At 44.4% G+C, this 19,610-nt stretch overlaps 1 protein-coding gene across 1 annotated transcript in view; it reads left to right on the top strand.

Annotated features, from left to right (window-relative positions):
• Window positions 1-19,610, top strand: part of gpat2 (glycerol-3-phosphate acyltransferase 2, mitochondrial) — a 74,909-nt gene that overhangs the window by 9,146 nt on the left and 46,153 nt on the right. The window contains 5 exon segments of the mRNA XM_048243807.1: window positions 1,637-1,710; window positions 3,813-3,932; window positions 8,266-8,400; window positions 15,482-15,581; window positions 18,853-18,986. Of these exon segments, the coding sequence (XP_048099764.1) occupies window positions 1,637-1,710; window positions 3,813-3,932; window positions 8,266-8,400; window positions 15,482-15,581; window positions 18,853-18,986 (563 nt within the window).

The following is a 19,610-nucleotide window of genomic DNA, read 5'->3' as shown; positions in this document are numbered from 1 at the left end:
CAAGCAATTAAGCCTTATTTGTTCTTGAATGAAACTAATTTCCGATAACACACTTGTGCTGTTTGGCCCGCACTGAGGAGCAATGCTGTAGTGATGCACTGGAAATGAGACACCAATCAGAGCAACTTGCTTTGTTTAGACGGGCGTCAGCATTTCCTTTGACTGCACTCTGCACTGACTTTGTATGGTTTAAATTGGCCTTGCAGGGAACATGAGTAGTGCAATTTTTTTAAACAATACTGATGGTAAACTAGATGTACCGCAGAGCGGTATAAAATATCACCGCCGCCCAGTCCAGCATATTTTTTCCACAAAAATAAATCATGCTGAAAGGCCTATATATGATTCTAACTGTCGCACTAAATTGCATTATCCACACTCAATTCTCACTGGTATCTTCTAGACAACGAGTACCAAAACATGATTAGTTCATAGATTTTGCATGTAAAATTCATTTTATACAACCCCACCCCCATCTTGCCTGTTCATAATTCTGAGAAATTCTTGAATTGTGTGCATGTGTGCGTGTACATGTTTATGTGTGTGTGTGTGTGTGTGCGTGCTTGTGTGTGTGCCTGCATATGTGCCTGTGTTTGTGCGCATGCATGCGTACATATGTCTACTATGTGAGCATGTGTCATACGTATGATTACTGTGAATGTATGTGTGCATGTGTATCTGTTTATGCACATGTGTGCATATGGAATGGGTTAACATGACCCCTGAAGGCAAACATCCTATGCCCTACGGTTCTCAAGATATTCACAGAAAACTGTGTCCTACCCTCCTTTCGGGGGGTCCAGTCCAGCGGGGGGGCTACAGATCAAAACGAAAAACGATGGTTCCATGCTATCCATGTGGGGTTACATGCCCACCAAGTTTTGGTACCCCGGTCTTTCAGTGTCCGGGAATCCTGTTGGTGTAACGGTCACTAAATGTACACATAAATTATTTTATTGTAAGGCCCCCCATGAACGAAAGTTCACAAAACTTGGCATGCATTCGGAGGATGTCATAATGATCCTACACTTTCAATTTCGTGCAGTTTTGACTATGTTAGGTCACAGATACCTGCGATGACAACACCTCATTTTTATTTTTTTGTGTTTAACTAGGTGGCGCTATACATGAAATGAGTGGTTATGGAATGAGTTGACATGGCCCCTTGAGATCAACATACAAAAAAATAAATGGTCCTCCTAAACCCTACGGTTCTCGAGATATTCACAGAAAACTGTGTCTGCCCTACCCTCCTTCGGGGTCCAGTCCAGTGGGGGGCTACAGATCAAAAACGATGGTTCCATGCTATCCATGTGGGGTTACATGCCTACCAAGTTTCGTGTACCCCGGTCTTTCAGTGTCCCGGGAATCCTTGACGGAAATTTGGACATGCGAAAAAGAAAAAAAAAAGAAAAATCCTAAACCTATATTATATACGCCGCTTCGCTGCGCGGCGGTCATAATAAAATGTCTGTGTATGGGTATGGGCGAGCAAAAAAGCGTAAGGCGTGTGTATGCTTGTTTCATTGTCTGTGTGTGTGCGCTTTGCGCCATGGTGTGTGTGCGCGGTGTGAGTGCGCAAGGCGCTGCAGGCAGTGTTGATGAAGTGCGTTTCACAGGAACCTCTGTCTTTTAGGGTCAGAAGTTGCTGCAGAACACCCCCTCACTCGGCTTCCAGAACCTTCTGAACATCAATGAGACTCACACAAGGTATTCATGATGCCAGATTTGGGAACATGCCAGCGTCTTGTTTCTTGCTAGCTTTGTTGTTGAAATGACTAGGACAGGTAACCCATCATTCTACTCTTATCATTCACTACTGCCGTGGTTATATCTCTGGCCTGCTGAATTTATACACTCGTAGTCAGTCCATCAATCTGTCTATTGAGAAATTGATCAGTGCTATCAATCAGACAGAGGAGTTGTTTGACCTTTCCACACTCAGTCAGTTAAATAAAAAACGGCAGACAACTTGTCAACAGCTTTCATTAAATTTATTGGATATTCATTTCTTTCCCAAATATTTTGCCTTGTGTCCACATCAAGTTTTCGAAAGCATGAGCCAAAATGTTCAGCTAAGAAGTACGTACCAAAAAAAAATGCAAAAAAAAATTACTGAGTTGTTGGAGTTCCAAGTACAAGCTTTGGCTTTGAATTGCATGCCACGTTATGGGTAAACAAGTGAAGATGCAAACATGACAAACACAGTCATTGAGCAGCGTAGATGCGTTACTCACGTGGTCGGACATGAATGAAGGCATATCTGTTTCTGCGCTTCTGAGTGGAATTTTTAAAATTCCCCACTTCCTTGTTCTCCGCCGACGCCGAGAATGTTTGATGTGTGCTGATGCAAGAGCGTGATCACCAACTCATGCCCAGCCTCGTGTTCCGCTTCCACTATCTTTGAACGTATTAAGCTGTTTTCTTCTCTCTCTCTTTCTCTTTCTCTCTCTCTCTTTCACTCCATACGTTTATTTAATAATTGGTCTTCTTTGCGTATGGGTGCACAGAGTTACATGCTGTTTGTAATTTAATATTTGCTGATACTGGGAAGCCATCAGCTGATATAGGTTTGACCGGGGTTCTGTGTGTTTGTCTAATTCACACAATGAAAACATTTTTTAATACATTTTATTCCTCAGAGGGCCCAAGTAGAGCACAACACATGTCCTTATTTGAATTACTTCAAAGTTCTCTAATGTGTCAAATGCATGGACCAAACATAATCTCATGGCTGAGAATTAGTATATTTCAATCATAAATATACATAACAATAACCATAACATTGCCATGACCATGACAACCATGAAAACCATGACATACCATAGAACGTTTAACATAAATGCACACAAGAAAATATCTGAGGTCATCTTACATCCCTTCGCCCTAGCAGAACTTATTGCCGGACAATACTTGCAAATCGATTTTTTCGATACTTGCAAATCGGTTTCTAAATTGTCGCCACCAATGTAACACACGTTGGGCAGTTATCGGGTATGTGTAAGGGTTACTTACATTACAGGAAGGTGCGGGATATGTGTAGACAACTGCCTTATTGGCGTTACGAACTAACCCCATGCATTTCTGTGGAGGTTTCTTGGAGTGCTGCGTCTCATTAGAAAGTCTCGGATATGAATCACATGGGCAAGGCCCTAAGCGTGGCAAGATACTGTACGAGCAGCCATAAGATGAAGAGCTTTGTGTCAATATTGCGCTTAAGCGTGGCCTACCCAGCTATGCTTTCCCTCCTCGACATTAAAAGCTTGAGTTTTATTTAATGGTTTTACAACTTCACCAGTCTCTGATGTGTTTTATGGAAGTTATGCATTACCTTCAGTCTTTTGTCCCCTTCACTTTTCCACAGAAAACTAATTATTGTACTGTTCTGTTCCTCAACGATAAATGCCAAATGTGTGTTGTTCAAATTGTACTGAAGAGGACTTTGGTCATCTGAACCCTTTTGCATAAGCCCTCTGCTTTATCTGTCCTTCACTGTAAACTTACAGTGAGTTTTAATTTGAATTGGAAGGACTAATTCACAGATACAGTCTTTTGTCAGGTCCCTTTCTCCTTGTGCTTTTTCTTTTTCTCTCTCACACACACACACACACACACACACACACACACACTTATACACACATAGTATACACATTCACAACTCTTCTAGTGACGAGAGTTCGGCTTAATAAGCATATCCTCCATACATTCACCATCGTTGTGGTTCCCTTTAGCACCACACCTCCTAGAAGTGTCAGACTAAGAGTGTTTTGTCGTGTGTGTGTGTGCATGCGTTGTGTGTTTTATATTCTAAGGTACCGGGGTTGGCTGGTGCGGAGAGTGTGTTGCCTGCTGTTCGTGGGAGGCTGCTGTGTCCACAGCAGCGGCAGCAGCCAGCGCGAAGACCGACTGCATCGAGTGTGCTGCAGCGAGAGGTGACTGCAGCACACACACACACACACACACACACACACACACACACACATTTTAATTCTTTATTTAAATCCACAAATCATATTACAACAGACAGGATTCAAATATTTCAAGAGATAAGAAAGGGCTTTGTCACTCAATGGTATTCAGGGGTACAAAAAACATCTCCTGCGCCATACTGCAAGGCTGCCTACAACTGCAGATATGGAGCAAAACTTTGCTAGCTGTTTTGTTTTTCTGCTGGAGAGCCCTGCCAGCCTTAACCCACTGAAAACAAGATTGTGGACATTGCTGCCAAAGATCAACACCACTAGCTTGCATTGATGGCCTAGGTCACATAGTTTTGTCCGTATGGGTTGGTACTTCATGATTTTATCATTGAAAGCCATGTCCATGTAGAGATCGTATTACACATCCTATTTCAAGTATAAGGCTTCCCTTCTGTCTCGGTCTAAAAACACAACATCAGGGTGTTAGGGATGTTACAAAACACATTAGTGGAGCTGTTAAACCATTCTGGCATAATACGCAAATGTTTATACAAGGTCAACAATTCGGTCGTGGCGTGCAGTATAAAGTCCTTTGTACATAGTACAGCCATTAACTATATGGGCAACTGATTCGAGGTGATGGTCAGAGTCTGAGTGCATTATACAGTGTGGATGGTGGATTGCAGGGTACCATAATGCAAGGTTGTATTTGGTGGGTAACACTTGCAGTCTGGCTTTGACAGTGAAACAGAGGATGTCCTCCCCAACAGCACACACAACACAGCACACACAACACACACGCACACGCACACGCCACACACACACACACACACACACACACACACAACACAGCACACACACAACACAGCACACACACAACACACACAGCACACACAGCACACACAAACACACACAGCACACAGCATACTGCAGCGCCTTTACAACACTATACATCACATCAACACGGCACACCTCAACGCAAGAGCAGTAAACACAGTGTAGCCAGCCTCTGGGGTTTTTTGGCTCTGCAATGCACCACCGAGTGTATCATATTTCAGTCCAGCACAACCCAGCACAATCTAACCGTAGAATTAGACCAGAGGGGAATGGAAGAGAGAACTGGGAAAAATGTAGCCTGACAAGCCAGACCCACATCACTATGTAGGGTCTGGGGACTCACCATTCGCAGTGCTCAGTCCGAGGGGCGGAATAATCAGTTGTCTTTCAAATTCCATCTGCACACAATAGGATAGCGCTACAACTCATGAGTCTACTCATGCGTTTTCCCACCAGCGGAGCTAGTTGGCTAGTTCAAACTTTCGGCAACTTAAAAAAAGCTTAACTCATGTCATGCTATTCGCCAACAGCAACATCCATCTTCTTTGTTTTCACATAGCAGGGAATTCACGCCGAACCGTTGCAACTCAGCCATCAATCATTATGTTAAGCCCGCCTACCGACTCTATACACGATGTGATTGGCCTTATCGAAGCTTAATTTTTCCAGTTCGCAAGCCAACGGAGAGTTGCTAGACTACCCGGGCAGCAAATTAAATTAGGGTGCGTCTAGATTTCTACAGTAGGCTAGGAAAACTATACACCCAAGCTGAGCTGCTGCTTTGGATGGTATATCATAAATTAATGAAGCGCAAATGCAACACTCCTGTCTGTTTAAACTATTTATTAACCGGCATTTTGACAAACATCATTCATCAGGGTTCCAGGGATATAAAGAAAGGATTTAGCTGCCCCTCATCATAAGCATTCGTCTACAAGAAAGAATAGAATTGAATTAAAATCCTAAATAGATAGCCATTAAGGGGAAGGGATCAGAGATGAGGGTACCTGTCTCTGGAGTAAATAGTCTTTGGAGGGGGGTGTGGTGGTGCAACTGGCGACAGCTCCCATGCCATATTTGGGCCAACATGCCCACAGGGACCCGAGTTAAGAGTCCGACCCTGGTCATTTCCCGATCCCATCCCATCCTATCTCTCTCTCCCACTTGTTTTCTGCCACTCTTTCACGGCCCTGTCCAATTAAAGGCATAAAACCCCTAAAAATAATCTTTAAAGTCTCTGGAGAGCTTAATGTCGTGCGACAGTTTGAAGACGTACGTAAGCCACGTATTGGTTTGTAGCATTGAATGAGGAGGAGGAGGATGTAGAATACGTGTCGACCTGGACTCATATTATCTAATTCAGAATTTGATAATGCTTATTGCTATGGATACCGTTCAGTGCATTGACGTATCTCTTAAGGCCTACACACACGGCCGACGAGGCGACAGCGATTTATGACTGGCAACCGGCAAAATGAAATAGAATCTATAGACCCTTTCAACAATAAAAACAAAAACAATGCTTGAACGTTCTATTTGGGCCCCAATCTACTTCCTCTGCATTAAGATAACATATGGAATGTTAAAAAGGAAGCCTTGTGGGACCAACTATGATGCTGATAATGGAACTCTCTTGAAAGGGTCCATTGAAGTGAATGGGGCAACGCATACGGCAAGCGGAACGACGGCCGTCGCATCACTCTAACCGCTCTAATTTCTATTATGACGTAATTTTGATACGTCATAATAGAAAACAGCTGTCTGGTCAGTGTACCTCCAATGAATCGATGGGTGATCACGTCGCCAGTAGTGTGTGTAGTAAAACGATTAACAGAATTCGCGTTTGACTGCCGCATGGCCGGCCCTGTGTGGTGGGCTTTAATCTTTGAATGGAATAACATGAGTCACCCCTCCTTGCTTGACATGAATATAGATTGTCCATTCTACTATTTTGAAATTCTACATGCCCAACGTTATACCCTTAAATATTAAATGGGAAGACATTAAAGGAACTCTAACACTAACAAAGGACAAAAGAAATAATGATAGACAGAATACGAGTGTGAAAGAAGGAAAGAATGGAAAAAGAGAAAGACTGAGAGAATGAGGCAGAAGGAGAGAGAGTAACTCACCTGTTACAAGCCCTAGATAAGAGACTCCTACCTCAAAAGGTCACCTTATGGAAATTTCAAGCGCATATTTATATGGATTTCTGCAAACCGATCGTCGTCTCCCTCCACACTACTCTACAGTCAGCACAGCAATTTAGAGTTTTAATTCTCGTTTACAGGGGGGAGATATTCTGTAGAGAAACGCCATAAAATGAGACAGGAGAAAGTGGAATGAGATGAAGAGGGGAAGAAAGAGATAGCACAGGAAAGGGAAAGAGAGAGAGATAGAGAAGGAGACAGAGAGAGAGGGAGAAATGCAGAGTGTGTGAAAGAGAGAGAAAGAGGGAGGAAAGGAAAAGATAAATGAGGAAGTGAAATGAATAGAATGTGGGCAATAAAGCGAGACAGACAGTGCCCCCTGTTCTCAATTGTTTATGAGCGCGCTCAGAACGGCCCCGTGGTGATGAAGTGTCGGGGAGAGCGTCGGCGCAGAAGGAGACACGAGACACTGCGTACGCCGGAATGTTGATGGAAGGCGCCCTGCTTTCTCTATCTCTCCATTCCATCTCTTCTCTTTCCTTTTTGGTCATTGAGAGAGAAAGGGAGAGAGAGGAGAGAGAGAGAGAGGGAGAGAGGGAGGGAGGGAGGGAGGGAGGGAGAGAGAGGGGTGGAAGGGAAGAGAGACATAATAGAGAGAGAAATGTAGAGAGGTAGCTCAGAACGAGTGATAGTGGGAGATGGATGAGAGAGAGAGAGGTGAGAGGGGTGAAAGGCAAGAGAAGGGGAGAGACACATACAGAAATGTAGAGCGGTAGCTCATAATGAGTGATAATGGGAGTTGAAGGATAAAGGAGAGAGAGAGAGAGAGAGAGAGAGAGAGAGGTGAAAGGCAGAGATGGAAGAGAGAGACGGAGAGATGTAGAGCGTTAGCTCAGAACGGAGTGATGCTGGGAGACAGAGGATGAGCTGGGCCTCTCTTTAGAACTCTCTAGAAACTGTCTGAAGTCCTTCCACCTTCCTCATGAAGAGGCTCCGTCACAGCTGTGGTGGAGGAAAGTGCAGGTTGTGTCATGAGCTTCTGCCTGACCTCTTGTGCAGTATTTCTAACACCCTTGTGCTTTCTGAGTCAGGAAAAAAACAAGCCTGTGTAGGGTAGCTGTTGGGCTTTGTGCAAAAGCTCTCTTGTTTTGTGTCTGAAGTGTGTATGTGTGTGCAAGTGTGTGTGTGTGTGTGCATGTGTGTGTGTGTGTGTGTGTGTGCACATATCTGAGTGTGTCCTAAATATGCTCAGGCACAATCACTGTCTTTGTTTCGGAGCACAGTCCTGTGACTCTCTCCTCTCGGCTGATGCGTTTGTTTGTTTGTCTCTGTTTCTGTGTGTGTGTGTGCGTGCCCAGGGCATGGAGCCTGCTGCCTGGTGTGGCCCACTCTCCGGGTGAAAGTGTCCTGAAGCATCTGGAGGCCTCTGCCAGGGCGGGCGCCAGCAAGATCCTCAGCTTGGCCAATGCCAGCATCTCGCCTGCCCTACTCCGGTTAGTGTGATACACACACACACACACACACACACACACACACACATATATAGATATATACGCACACACACACACACACACACACACACACACACACACACACACACACACACACACACATACATACACACACACACATACATACACACACAAATATACAACCCCAAATCAGAAAAAGTTGGGACGTTGTGTAAAATGCAAATAAAAACAGAATGTGTGAAATGTTGTCCCATTCCTGCCCGATATAGGAGTTCAGTTGCTTAACAGTATGGGGTATTCTTAATTATGTTTTTCATTCCATGATGCGCCTAATTTGACAGGTCTGGACAGCAGACAGACCATTTTAACACCTGGACACTTCCCCTATGAGAAATACTGTATATAATAAAGTATATGCAGAATTCATTTTGGCATTGTTTTCCTGAAATATTCAATGTCTTCCCTAGAAAAGACATTGCCTGGATGGCTGTGTATGTTGCTCAAAACCTGTATACAAGCAGGTTAAAATTACAGCAGCATTAAAATTACATTGTTTCATCATTCGTCCACATATTCTAACAATTTCTTTTATTAATTTGGCTTTTGTATCATTTAATCTTGTTTTGTTTTTTTTATTTTTGGTTGTACATGTATGTTTTGTAAACTCAGGGCATTGCTGTAAAAGAGCTGGATGCTCAGTCAGTAAACGGTTGATGACGATGGCGGAGGTATCAGTAATCAGTAGACATGTGCCATGTGGAACCAAAGGTACATGGTTGTGGGGGTGGGGGAGGGGGAGGGGGGGTGGACACTGACTCTTAGCTCTCATGACTGCTCAGCCATACATTACATCATAAGAGTCTGTTTTGTTTTTGTTTTCCTTTGTTGTTTGTTTGTTTGTTTGTTTGTTTGTCTTATCTTCTCTTGGCTCTCTGTCTTATCTCTTCCCTCTGTCGCTCAGGTCAGTTTGGGTTCCCCTCTGCTGCTCTACCTGACTATCAGGCCTGTTGTTTGTTTGTTTGTTTGTCTGTCGCTCAGGTCAGTTTGGGTTCCCCTCTGCTGCTCTACCTGACTATCAGGCCTGTTGTTTGTTTGTTTGTTTGTCTGTCGCTCAGGTCAGTTTGGGTTCCCCTCTGCTGCTCTACCTGACTATCAGGCCTGTTGTTTGTTTGTTTGTTTGTCTGTCGCTCAGGTCAGTTTGGGTTCCCCTCTGCTGCTCTACCTGACTATCAGGCCTGTTGTTTGTTTGTTTGTTTGCTTGTTTGTCTGTCGCCAGGCCAGTTTGGGTTCCCTTCTGCTGCTCTACCTGACTATCAGGCCTGTTGTTTGTTTGCTTGTTTGTCTGTCGCTCAGGTCAGTTTGGGTTCCCCTCTGCTGCTCTACCTGACTATCAGGCCTGTTGTTTGTTTGTTTGTTTGTCTGTCGCTCAGGTCAGTTTGGGTTCCCCTCTGCTGCTCTACCTGTTGTTTGTTTGCTGGCCGGCGTGTCTGATGACTCCGGTTGTCCTCTTTCTTCTCCTCCCCTGCCATGTCTCATTTCTCTCTCTTTTCTTTTTTTCTCTCCTTGTCTGCCCTCCCCTCATCCTCTGCCTCTACACCGCCCTCTTCTCCTCTCTTCTCCTCCCCTCTCATCATTTCTCCCTCCACGTGTTCTTCTTCTGTCTTCTCTCTCTCCTCTCTTCTCCTCCCCTCTCATCATTTCTCCCTCCACGTGTTCTTCTTCTGTCTTCTCTCTCTCCACTCCCTCTGCTGTTGTTTTCCCCCCCCTCTCCCCTCGCGTCACCTCTCTCTCCCACACTAGCCTTGGGTAGCTCCTCTTTTTGGAATTGCTCAAGGTTTTGCTCTATTTAAAAGGCAGCCTTTCTTCCGTTCCTCCTGTTGCCCTTTGCTGTGGGCCCTTGGCCTCGCGGAGTTCAGGCCTTGACAAGGTTGCCTTGTTTCTTTGTTGTTGTTGTTGGTGTTGTGCTTGATGTGATCGAGGGTGCTACCAAAGTAAATTCAATGAAAATTTAACTACTATGTCATTTTTTCTCTCATCTCTGTTCTGACACATTTCACTGTACAGCATGCTGTTTGTGCCTGCAAGGTTCACTCCTGTTTCATTTCAAACATCTTTAATAACTCATGCATTCTCTCATGCTTGCTCCTCTCTTCACGGTCAGGTTCCCTCTGAGTTCCTACTAAAGGCCTGAATAACTCCTTCACTTCTTCTCTTTCATACCTCCATCTCCTTCACACCTCCTTCTCTTTCACACCTCCTTCTCCTTCATACCTCCTTCTCCTTCACACCTCCTTCTCCTTCACTTCTTCTCTTTCATACCTCCTTCTCTATTCCCTCCTTTGCCTTTATACCCCCTTCTCTCTTCTCCCTCCTCTCTTCCCATCTTTCTTTCATAACTTCTCCTTCATACCTCCTTCTCTCTCTTCCCTCTCTTTCTTTCATACCTCCTTCTCTATTCCCTCCTTCTCCTTCATACCTCCTTCTCTTTCTTCCCTCCTTCTCTTTCATACCTCCTTTTCTCTCTTTCACCAGTTCTTCTTTCTCAGTCTACCATCTTCTACCATCTTTCCTCTCTCAGGGTGTTATCGTAAAAGCACCAATTACCAACCATTTAGTTCGAAAACTCTAAAACAACGATGTTTTTTTTTTACTTCAAAATTACATTTGATAAATGAACCTTACATTTTTCAGTAGCCATAGGTGTGTAGATTTGTAGATTGATTTTACTGCCTGAAATATCCGGTTTTGTTTAACACGCTCTGAGTTTAGTGCTGGGCTGGTGGGTGCCTATTTCCAACCTTTCTCACGACACATCAACGGTTAGACCGAGAATTCTCGTCGCAAATCAAAATTCCACTGGAGCTCCAAGCGGATTTGTACACGCAGCCTTACAACACTGTTTACAGCTCTTTGAGTCACGGTAAAATGTAATTTTTGGTACAGAGCTAATTTAGAGACACTTATGGTGTGGGTGCTTGTGTTTCTTTAGGAATCCGCATCTTGGTTTGTATAGAAATGAATATGGAATGAGGAATGAGGTCGGAAATACGGGACGGTTGGTAATAGGTGATGTTCCTATAGGCTGGCTGCTATACAGTAGAAGGTGTGTGTAATAATTATCTAATCATTCTCTCTCTCTCTCTTGCTGTTTTACTCACAATCAAAGTTGCTTTATCAGCATGATGTTTAGATACAGTGTTGTCACTAGGGGTGGGCGATATATATATCGTCTGCGATAATATCGTGATTCTTGTTTTAACTATGTGCACATTTACATTATCGAGTATTTAAATTACTTATGGGGAAAAAAATAAAAATCACACATTGAAACCCCATACATTCACTAAATACAGGAGGTGTATGCGAGAGAAGCCCCTGGTTGCAGCAGAGCAAATGTCACATGATCGCTAGTGGGTCCACCTTGTCACACGCAGGCCTAATGTTTATTTTGTGTAGCGAGACCGAGATGTACTTGGGATTTTGTGCAGCTACTTCTGTTCACGTAGCATTGATGAGACAGTCACATTTGTTCCTACATGTTATTATATGGAGAGAAAACATTAGCATTTGAGTATTTTAATAGTCAGTTGTAAACAAAGAACTCTTCTCATGTAACCCTTTTGTAAATGGACTGAAGTTCGCTTTAAATACCGATTATGCTAACCGTTAGCATCTCTATGGGATTTCTCGTATACATTAGCCATAAGCTAACGCATTAGTTTCTATTCTGTAACTTGGAATGCTAGCCTACATGATTTCTCTTCAACAAAACATCGAAGGAAATAACTGAGATGTACTCTGTTGGTCTGCGTAGTTTTACAGTGAATCCTAAGTAAAGGTTTTTGAAAGGAACTTCAGCTTCAGACTTTCTCTTGGAAAACTGTTCCATGCCTATTCATCTTCTCTAATGTAGCTGGCTAGATGTCATTGCGACACACGCAAAATTGGAAATGTGTCATAGAGTGACAAATCTCAGACATAGCTACATGGATGAAGGCACACCACCTCCAGCTGAACCTCTCAAAGACTGAACTGCTGGTCATCCCAGCTAAACCTACCATACACCACGACATCAACATCAAATTTGACTCCCCTGTCTGTTTCAACCGACCAGGACTGCAAGAAATCTAGGAGTTGTTCTCGACAACCATCTAAACTTTCTCAGATCATGTTGCCTCAGTAAGCCCGGTCATGCCGTTTAGCGACTCTACAACAAAAAATCAGGAAAATCAGGGACTTACTTGACTCAAGATGCTACCCAACTTCTGGTTCAGGCAATAGTCATCTCACGACTCGACTACTGCAATGCCCTCCTGACAGGTCTCCCAGCCTGCGCAGTGAAACCACTTCAGATGATCCAGAACGCTGCGGCGCGCCTGGTCTACAACCAACCCAAAAGGGCACATGTTACCCCGCTGCTCATCCAGCTACACTGGCTACCTATGGCGGCCCGTGATCAAATTCAAGTCTCTAACGCTTGCCTACAAAGTAGTCTCCGGTTCTGCTCCCACCTACTTGAATGCCCTCATACAGACTTACACTACCTCCAGACCGCATGCCCTCTGACGAACGACGTCTAGCTCTACCCACCGGTACGCTCAAACCAATCCAAACTTTTTCTCATCTGTTGTTCGTTGGTGGAACACACTGCCAGTTCCTACAAGGGCAGGGACATCCTTTTCCACTTTCAAAAACTCCTGAAGACCCAGCTCTTTAGAGAACATCTACTCTCATAGCAACACTTACAACAAGTCTTACTGATCCTAGCACTCACCAGCCGTTTTAAACTGACAAGTAACTGTTAAAAAACAGCACTCACCGACGACTTATTCTTACTGTACTCTAATGTTTTTTTTAAACTGTCCTAAAATTGTGAGAATTGTTCTAACACTTACTGTTTATCATGTTGTTAGTCGCTTTGGTTAAAAAAGCGTCAGCCAAATGTAATGTAATGTAATGTAATGTAATGTAATTTGTGCATTGGCTGATTTGGTTAAAAAGTCACAGGTTAGGCTATTGGTTATTATTGTATTGGTGCTATTCATAAATAATGAGCTGTAAAGTAACTCAGATTTTTTTTTTTTTTTTTTTTAAAGGATATCGACTAATTATCGTTATCGTCAAAATCACAAAAAATATCGAGATATTATTTTTTGTTCATATCGCCCACCCCTAGTTGTCACAGGATAAAGAACAGTGGAACACATTGAAAAAATATGAATCTCACACACACACACATATTTTAAACACAGGCACACACACACCTTACCTGTCAACCCTCCCGTTTTTTCCGGGTTTCTCACATATTTTAACTTTTTTCCAGCTTTCTTCCTGTTTTAATATTTTCCTGTAAAATATCCCATATTTTAATACTCTTATATCATTAACCCTACCACCGGACCTGTTAGTCTTTGTACTGTCGTCCTGTATATATATATAGTATATATACTTTTTTGATCCCATGAGGGAAATTTGGTCTCTGCATTTAACCCAATGGGTGAATTAGTGAAACACAAACAGCACACAGTGAACACACAGTGAGGTGAAGCACACACTAATCCCGGCGCAGTGAGCTGCCTGCTTCAACGCGGCGCCGGGAGCAGTGAGGGGTTAGGTGCCTTGCTCAAGGGCACTTCAGCCGCGGCCCACTGGTCGGGGCTCGAACCGGCAACCCTCCGGTTACAAGTCCAGAGTGCTAACCAGTGGGCCACGGCTGCCCCTGTTGCTACCCCCTTCCAGCGAAACATGTTTTCAAAGTATAATTTTGCTTGCTTGAAGGCAACCTAAATATGTGCATTTTTTATTTTTTATACATTTTACTGTATAAAACACATAGAAAATATAGGGGGATCATACGTTCCATCTGGTCCCTATTGGTCCTACAAGTTATTAGATTGCAGAATTATATTTGAGAAAAGAATCAGGGAGAAACGGCGACTATCACCAGAAGTCTGACTTCTGGTATTGGTTTTATTGATGGTTCTTGTCAATCGTTCACACGGTCAGCCGTCTGCTGCTGCGTCTTGCCACCCGAAGCCTCCTCCTGGGGACGGAGGCTTTGCGATTCTCTGTGGCACTCCAGAATCGGCTGCCCGCTCGGCCTCCTCCTTCCTGTCTCCAGCCTCTGGCCTCAACACTCTCTCCTTTTCTCCCTTTTTGTTCAGTCCTTCTGAAGCTAAACATAATGGGGGAGCATTTCATTAAATTCACGGCTGAACCATTTTGAGGTTTTAAGTGTGAGCTCACTTTTTACATAGCCCACTTATCGCTCCAAGTTGAAGTCGGTTCTGGTGAATCAAGGCTACTTCTTACTCCCAATGTGAGCAGATCTCTCACCCAAAGTCGAGTTCACTTTATCCAGGAGACCGCCAAACAAGGCTTTCACATCGTTGTCCCACCGTGCATTTCTCTCCTGTTCTTCTAACTGTTTAACCAAGAACATATAGAGATCATTCAGGGATCTCCATGGGCATAGTGAATCCCTCTTCGTAAGCCCTGTTGTCCAGTCCAGTTTTGCCATGCTCGACCTGCTTTAGCTCTTTTATTAGGAGCTTATGAAGTTCCTTTTTGGTCTTCTTTTTGTTTTTCTTTTTAGTCACATCCACATCAATGTTAACTAAACTCCCAAAGCCTCAAGTTCTCTTTTTAGTTCCTCCAGTCCATATTTTTTGACACATTTCTTAATTGTTTCGCCTTGATCCTGCCATGCTGCCAGGCAGCAGGCTAAGAACCAGCAGAATCACATTGAAATCCGATCGCCAGAAATCGCAGTTCGAACATCAAATGATCAAAAAATCTGAAACCAGCCCATTTTTACACAAGCTCAAGAAAGAGTGAAAAAAAAATCCTGTTTACCCTGTGCCATGTTCTGCATCATGAGGTTGCCTAGTCACTTTTATGATCCTAAACGGAATGGTTTAATGCAAGACTGCTGTTACCAGTTACACGCTCAGCTCAAATTTAGATAGACCACACACACACACACACACACACACACACACACAGCCAGCCTGTGTGTGCCCTACACCATCTTTTCTGTGCAGGTCATTAACTTTTCACTCTCCCCCATTTCTCTCTCTCTCTCTGTTTGTCACTCTCTCAGACTGGTAGGCTGGTTGCTGCTGAAGTTCTTTGACCTTCTCTACTGCAGTGTCCAGGTCAATCTCAACCAACTGGCCGCCCTGCGTCGCGCCGCCCAGATGGTAACTCTTCTCCTCCGCCCGCTCTACCCATCCATCTCTTTCTCTTCCTTTCATCCATCTCTCTTTCTCTGTAGCTCCCTCTGTCTCTCCAGCCATCAGGCATCCATCACCCCCCTCCCATTACCATCACCCCATCCCATTACCACACACACACACACACACACACACACACACACACACACACACACACACACACACACACACATCACCATGATCACTCCTTTATGCCCTGCCCTCTGTTGTCTTAACTACATCCTTGAGCCTGGGCTTGGAACATCCTTCAACACAGCAAGTCTGCAGGGCTGGTCCTCTTTCAGGGTTTAGAAAGTCTGCAGGTCTAAAAAGAATGAAAGTATACAGATTTGGGTGCAAGTCTTTTGCATTAGTATGGGTGTTTTGCTCATAGTAATAGTTACATAAAATATTGAAAATGCACAAGAACTTAATTCATTTGGGAAATGTCTTCTTATTTTTCTTTCACGTGGTCTTTCCCATATACTGTACCGTTGTGCTCATACGTTTATGAATCCATGCTAAAGTTGACTAAAAAGAGGAATAAAAAAATCATCTTTTGGAAATTGTGAATAATGTATTGTAAATAAATAAACGTTCTTCCTTAAAATACAGGGAGCATACGTATACACACCCCTATGTTAAATTCTTATAGGGACAGGCAGATTTTTATTTTTAAAGGCCAGTTATTTCATGGATCCAGGATGGGTTAGAAAATGGGTGGTATAGAGGTTGGATTTTTAGGTATTAAGGTCAATTTCCAAAAAATGATTTTGTATTCCTCTTTTTAGTCAACTTAGCATGGGTTCGTAAACTTTTGAGCACAACTGTAGGTGTAGGGCCATAGTACATGTACTGGAATGAAATCGGAATATGAAAAAGTGAGTTTGAGTAAGATTCATATCACCTGCTTTGACACTACCAGGCAATCAGTATACAAGTAAACCAGCAATTTACTTTTGCTGTAGGAGCCAGGGGAATTTGTTTGGGTAAGGATGCGCTCGGCATGATGATAGGATGTTTGAAACAGAGCCAATCACGGCGGCTTGGATGAGTTGATTTGACACGGAACAAAGTGGCATGACTTGCATCTTTCGCTCCTCTAATTTCCTAGTTGCAGTCGTTCTCCCTTTGAGCCTTTCAGCTTAAGTCCCCCTCTGAGCACCTGAGCTCTGCTGGCAGTCAAGCCTGCTAAGGAAAAAGTGTGTGTGTGTGTGTGTGTGTGTGTGTGTGTGTGTGTGTGTGTGTGTGTGTGTGTGTGTGTGTGTGTGTTGTGTGTGTGTGTGTGTGTGTTTTGTGTGTGTGTGAGTGAATATGCATGCATTTGTGTGCCCCTAATCCCTCCCACTGAGGAGCAGAGACCCTCACTGAGGCCAATCAGAAGGTCCAGCCGCAGTGGGGCAAAAGGCCAGTGGTGTCCCGTGCTAACCTGGATCAGAGGAAAGGCCTGCTGTGCTCTAGTTTAGTCTGGTCCACACACTTATGCACGCACACTTGCACACACCTGAACACATACACACACATGCACATACTTTCTGGTACCTATAAAGGCATCAAGTAATGTCACCCATGGCTTTTAGCATCCTTTCTAGCATGACCGCCTCCCGTATCTGACAAACATACACACACACACACACACACACCCCCAACACAGACACACCCACACACACAGATACGCGCGCACACAAATGTTAACACACACATACACACTGTCAAATATACACACACAGAGAGAGAGAGTACAGTTCATTTAATAATATCTCCACAACCCAGAGGATTACATTCTGGCCACAGTTGACCTCAGCTGGCCACTACAACCCCTAAGAGCCCGGCTCCGTTCCAGCTCTGATCCATTTGAGTGCTAACAGGGTGGCCCCCCAGGTGCCCAGCGCTGGGCAGTAAACACAAGAATCACAGCTTCAGAGAGCGCCAGCCCGAGGGTCAAGCCTCCGAATCTGACCAGCGTTGGGCAGATGCTGCAACCATCTGGTCCGCTGGGTCTGTGTGTGTGTGTGTGTGTGTGTGTGTGTGTGTGTGTGTGTGTGTGTGTGTGTGTGTGTTGGGGTTCTGCTGGCTTCTCTTCTCTTCTCTACTCGGTGGGTGAGACATCCTCTGCTGCCGATCGATCGCTGCCGGGTGTAATGTCAGGCAGAGAGGGGCCACACACACACACACACACACACACACACACACACACACACACACACAAGCTCTCAAGGGCATGCACGCACACACACACACACACAAAAACCCTGAAGGACACACACAGTGCATGAGAGCATGGTTGGAACATGTATGTTGGTGGAGACATGTACCTGCATACACACACACGCATGTACACATACAGAAATACTCAGGGACACATACAGACACTAACATACACACACACACACATACACATGCATACATAGATAAATGCAGAAATACTCAAGGACATACAAACACTTATACACACACACAGCTGTAATACTACTACAATTTTCCATCCCTGTCTTTCTCTCTCCTTCTACACACACGCATGCACACACACTCACACACACACACACACACACACACACACAGTCAATTATAAAGCCAGCGCTTCTCTCTCTGTGGGAAGCCCCCTCTCTCTCTCGGCAGGAGAGGGGAGCCCTGCTGTCCGTAACCTCACCCTGAGGATCTCCTTACTCTGTGCGTGTGTGTCTGTGTGTGTCTGTGTGTGTGTGTGTGTGTGTGCGTGTGTGTGTGTGTGTGTGTGTGTGATGCACTGCTCCCTGAGGATCTCCTTACTTTGTGTGTGTGTGTGTGAGTGATGCACTGCTCCCTGTGGATTAGCATCAGGACTGCTTACTTTACCTCAGTGTGTGTGTGTGTGTGTGTGTGTGTGTGTGTGTGTGTGTGTGTGTGTGTGTGTGTGTGTGTGTGTGAGTGATGCACTGCTCCCTGTGGATTAGGCATTAGGACTGCTTACTTTACCTCAGTGTGTGTGTGTGTGTTTGTGTGTGTGTGTGTGTGTGTGTGTGTGTGTGTGTGTGTGTGATGCACTGCTCTCTGAGGATTAGGCATTAGGACTGCTTACTCTACCTCAGTTTGTGTGTGTGTGTGTGTGTGTGATGCTATGCTACGCTCCCTGAAGATCTGTTGCATTAGGACTGTTTACTCCCCCTGAGTGCACAGCTACGCCAGGGTGCCTCAGGTGGACCAGTGATACTGCAGGACTACATTAACTGTGTGCGTGTGTGTGCGTGTGTGTGCGTGTGTGTGTGTGTGTGTTTTACAGAAGACCCCGCTGGTCTTTGTGGCCATACGTCAGAGTGCTCTGGATCAAGCCCTCATCGCTTTGGTGCTGTTCTGCCACAGCCAGAGGGTGCCCTACACCATCTCTCCTGTGCAGGTCAACAACACTTTCCTAAGGTACACACACACACACACACACACACACATAAGTGAATTAAGTGAATGACGTGAATGACGTGAAACATTCGAAAGGCCAACGAAAGTTAAGGTTGCTTTTGATAGTACAAAGACTTACAAAACATGTGCTCTAAATAATGATTCTGTTGTCTTTGAAAGGTTCTCTTATTGACGCATTGAACTGCAATTTGGATTAACATCTGCTTTTACAAGGCGGAAGTATTTAGGCGCAGAATAGATGTGCGCTTTCAGGAGCAGTTTTTGTACATACCGCTAATACATAATTAGGCGCTCTTTACTCTTCCCCTCCCATCTTTTTATGCTAAACTCCCACTTTCCCCTGGATCCTCCCATGAATGCAAATGCATGACACAGAAAAGCGCAATTTGCCATTTTCAGCTCTCGCGACAGGCAGTCTGCGCTTTTATATCATTGCGACCTGTTTGTACATACCGCGCAATGATTTTACACGCACGTTGCGAAACAAATACGCCTGAAGTGGACGCAAAACCGTTAGTACATCTGGCCCACAGTGTCAGCATGTGCCCTACCATCCCTTTAGTGCAGGTCAACCACTCATTTTTAAGGTACAAGCACACACATAAATATGCTGTACACAGCCTG

The sequence above is a fragment of the Alosa alosa genome, chromosome 5 (genome assembly GCF_017589495.1).
Source record: "Alosa alosa isolate M-15738 ecotype Scorff River chromosome 5, AALO_Geno_1.1, whole genome shotgun sequence".
Taxonomy (NCBI): Eukaryota; Metazoa; Chordata; class Actinopteri; order Clupeiformes; family Clupeidae; genus Alosa; species Alosa alosa.
This window is presented reverse-complemented; position numbering and strand designations above follow the sequence as displayed.